General features: G+C 49.2%; 1 protein-coding gene across 1 annotated transcript in view; it reads left to right on the top strand.

Moving 5' to 3' along the window:
• Window positions 1–1,505, top strand: part of PAPPA2 (pappalysin 2) — a 210,180-nt gene extending 208,675 nt beyond the window's left edge. The window contains exon 22 of the mRNA XM_006907902.1: window positions 1,429–1,505. Coding sequence (XP_006907964.1) covers window positions 1,429–1,505 — 77 coding nt within the window. The remainder of the gene's footprint in view (window positions 1–1,428) is intronic.
• Window positions 1,506–3,507: the final 2,002 nt, after the last annotated feature.

Raw genomic sequence — 3,507 nt, 5'->3', positions numbered from 1 at the left:
TGCCTGTATGATCACCTCTATACAGACCCAAAAACTATGGCTCCTCATAGCTAATATTTCCCGATGTGCCAGGCACTGTTCTCACCACCTATGCAAATTAACTTACGTAATGCAGAGCGCTCAATTCAATTTGGCCCTCTTTTGCTCTAAAAAGCCGTAAATCCTAAACCAAAAGAAGCAGATCAAGTGCTTGGGTTGCAGGTCAGAAGTCATGCCAACTGATTCCTGTTCTCACTTGTGGAAAGTAACTGCTCAAAGATCTCTGCTCAGGAAGGCATGATGGCTTAGGAAAAAAAGCAAGCAACTCTCTTTCCCATAGCCACCTCACTCGGCACATCTTGGATTTGTCTCTAATGGATTCCACTGACTGGCCAGCACCCAAGAATCAGGATGGAAAAGGCACTTCGCCCCCTCGTTGACTCCTAAATCACATTTAATTCATATGCGAAAACATACTGGGAAATTTCCCCCGAACAACCCACCCGTCCTCCAGCCCAAGCACCCAATCACCGAGCTCATCTCAGTGTACTGGGACTGTTGAGAGATGTCTATTTTTATCTCATTTGATGGTCCATGCGCGAAGGACAGAATCTCTGCCACTTTTACATCACGTGTTCCAAGTGCCCAACTCTCTCCACAGCTAGCTATGGACATCCCAAAAGTTTGTTTATCTGTTGTTGGTGGCGGTGCCAGCAGTAGGGTGCAGCTTTTTCTGGACCGTCTCTGCTGTGAGGGAGGGATAATTACACGGCAGGAAGGCGATCCAGCCACAAACAGTGGGTAGAGAGTTGCGTTGCTTCCCCAAGCCAGAGTGTATCCTTGGTTTAAGAAGGGCAAAACCTCACGCTTGTGAAGATGGTGGACAATCCTATTGCCTGCGAACACCAAGGAGCAGGGGTCACGGAGCTGGGCCACCGAGCTTTGGTTTTCTAAGCAATGTGTCGTGACCGTTAGTTAAGTCACCCAACCTCTCTTGGCCTTTCCTATAAAAAGAAAATGCTAACATTCATCTCACTTACTTTCCAGGGGATTCATGACAATAATAACAGCAGCGAAAACATAACCAGCAATAGTTTTAGACATTGGTGGTACTATTAAAAGAAGGAGGAACAGGAGTTATCGGTGCCTAGAAATGCGTTTGTTTGTACCCGTCATCTTATTTAAATCACGGATTCCCCACTGGGTAGTACTTGTGTCCTCTTCACCTTGTATGTGAAGAAAATGAAGCACAGAAGGTCGATCTTGCCTCAGGAGACGGGGCGTGTGAGGGAGAGGACCCAGCGTTCGTTTCAGCGCTGTGATAGTAACACGGCGCCCTGCTCCTCCTCCAGGGCCCAGGGAGGACAGCGACACCTGCTGGGAAAGGGGGACACTTGGCACAAAAGTGGGTGGGTTACTGCATCTTTCCTTTGACCCCCCCCCACCCCCAGGTCATCCCGTTTGCTGCTGACTGCGACTCGGATGAGTGCACCTGCCGAGACCCCAAGGCAGAAGAAAATCAGTAACCGTGGGATCGAGCCCCTCAGTCCTCCGTGGAAGGAAGCAGAGGCAAATGAAGAAGAAAGTTCACAAAATAAAGGAAGGAGGAAGCGCACGAAGGAGCTTAGAAGGAGGGCAGGAGGGTGTTTCTAGGTGCCGACTGTCACAAAATAAAGGAAGGAGGAAGCGCACGAAGGAGGGCAGGAGGGTGTTTCTAGGTGCCGACTATTGCATCGAGTAGCTAAAGTAGGGAAGAATCATAGGCACAGGTTTCTTCAAAGAGGCAGTTGATTAAAAGTAGGGGAAACACAATAGAGGTACAGAGACCCTCCTTCTTCATTTATATTCCGTCCAACCCCATCCTCAACTCCTGCCCTGCTCTGTACTCTGCACCCTGCCACCTCTTCAGCCCTACCCAACTTGTAAACCGATACCAAAATGCTAGACGAGAAGTAGCCAGGGACACTCTCTTCGTACCCATTTTAAATGAATTGTCACCTTTCGGGGCTCGTCTACTCTAAGCTGGCTCTCCCCCTGTCTTTTGGGTAGTCTTCTTTAGTGACGATGCGGTTAGTTATTCTTTATAAGTATTTAAACATAATTATACAAATATATATATTTTTGCCGTCTACTAAGCTAAAAATTATCCATTGTTCCACACATGCTGCTGTGACGTTCACATCCAAAGTGAATGCTGGGGGTTGCAGGACGGACAGATAAGTCCTGCCATCTTTCTGTGCTGGGGATTGGCAGGTTGAGAGAGATCGGATGGAGTTCTTGATGTTAGCGTGTCAGCTAATCTTTTGATGGGCTGGGAGCTGGGCCCACTTTGAGAAGATGGGGGGTTGGAATGATGACTCTCAGAGGCATGGGAAGTCGGGTGGGAGGATCCATCGGGGATGGTTCTGGGAGGACTAGACTGTGGCTCTTGAGTGTCTATCCAAAAAGACTACATTAGCTTCTTCTCGCTTCTCCGAAGTCTTAGCTGGAGTTGGTGAGACCCAGCGTTTTCCACGCGTCCATATGTGCTGGTTCGAGTGTGGCACTCTGCCAGCCTGTCAGTCAACAAGTTCGTATTAGGGCGCATCCTCTCATCACCAGAATTACAGCAACTCACACATTTCTCATCCTTGGCCTGGAGTCTCACGCCTTCTGAGTCCCCAAGCCTGGCCATCATTCACGGCCACATGGCCAATTGTTGATTTTCTGGGGAAGAAAATGATATGGAAATGACATAGGGGAAAGGCAGGAGGAGATGGAAGACCAGAGACACAGGAGCCCAGGGAAGCCATCGAGGGGGGAGGGGCCAGGGACACGTCGGGCCCAGGGCAGGAGGTTGAGATGCCTCAAGGAGACTGGGCCTTGTTCCAAGTCTCCAAAGCAGACCAAAGGTATCCTTGAATAACACAGAATCTGAGGTGAATTCTATTCGAGTGCAACGTGTCAAATCCGTGACCCAGAGATTTCGATCAGAGCAAGCTACAGAAACACGTGGAACAACGGTGACACTCTGTGGGCAGAGAGAAGAATTTCCATTATGTAGGGTCCATTTGGTTGTTCTTTCTCGTTCGGTAGATGGGCTGCACCTTCCGTGACCACTCTAGCCCGCCTCTGGTTCCATCCCAGGCTTACTATTTTTTTGGCACGAGGTCTGTTGTAGTTACGTGTCTTGGTAACAAGTTCTAAGTTAGGCCTTGGAGAAAGAGAGTAAGGAGCTAATTTCTTGTCCGGCCCCCCAGTGCATCATCTCAGGAAGGGCTTGAAGCTTGCCTCCCTCAAAGCTGCTTCTCCAACGGAAGCCAAAAACAGGCAAAAATGAGGGTGCAGCCTTGGCCGCCGTCGGTGGCCGCCTTCGGTTCTGATCACGAGTTTTCTATTCTCGATCGGCACTGAAGCAATGGCTTTGCAAAGAGGAAGAGGAAATGTTATCCGCCATTATCTTGAGCCAGACTTCATATAGGAAAGAATATTCTGGAAGGGAATGAACGAGATGGAGGGATCCACACGCGTTTGTCTGTGGGTGTGAAG

Source organism: Pteropus alecto, unplaced genomic scaffold (assembly GCF_000325575.1).
Source record: "Pteropus alecto unplaced genomic scaffold, ASM32557v1 scaffold101, whole genome shotgun sequence".
In the NCBI taxonomy this organism is placed as follows: domain Eukaryota; kingdom Metazoa; phylum Chordata; class Mammalia; order Chiroptera; family Pteropodidae; genus Pteropus; species Pteropus alecto.
This window is presented reverse-complemented; position numbering and strand designations above follow the sequence as displayed.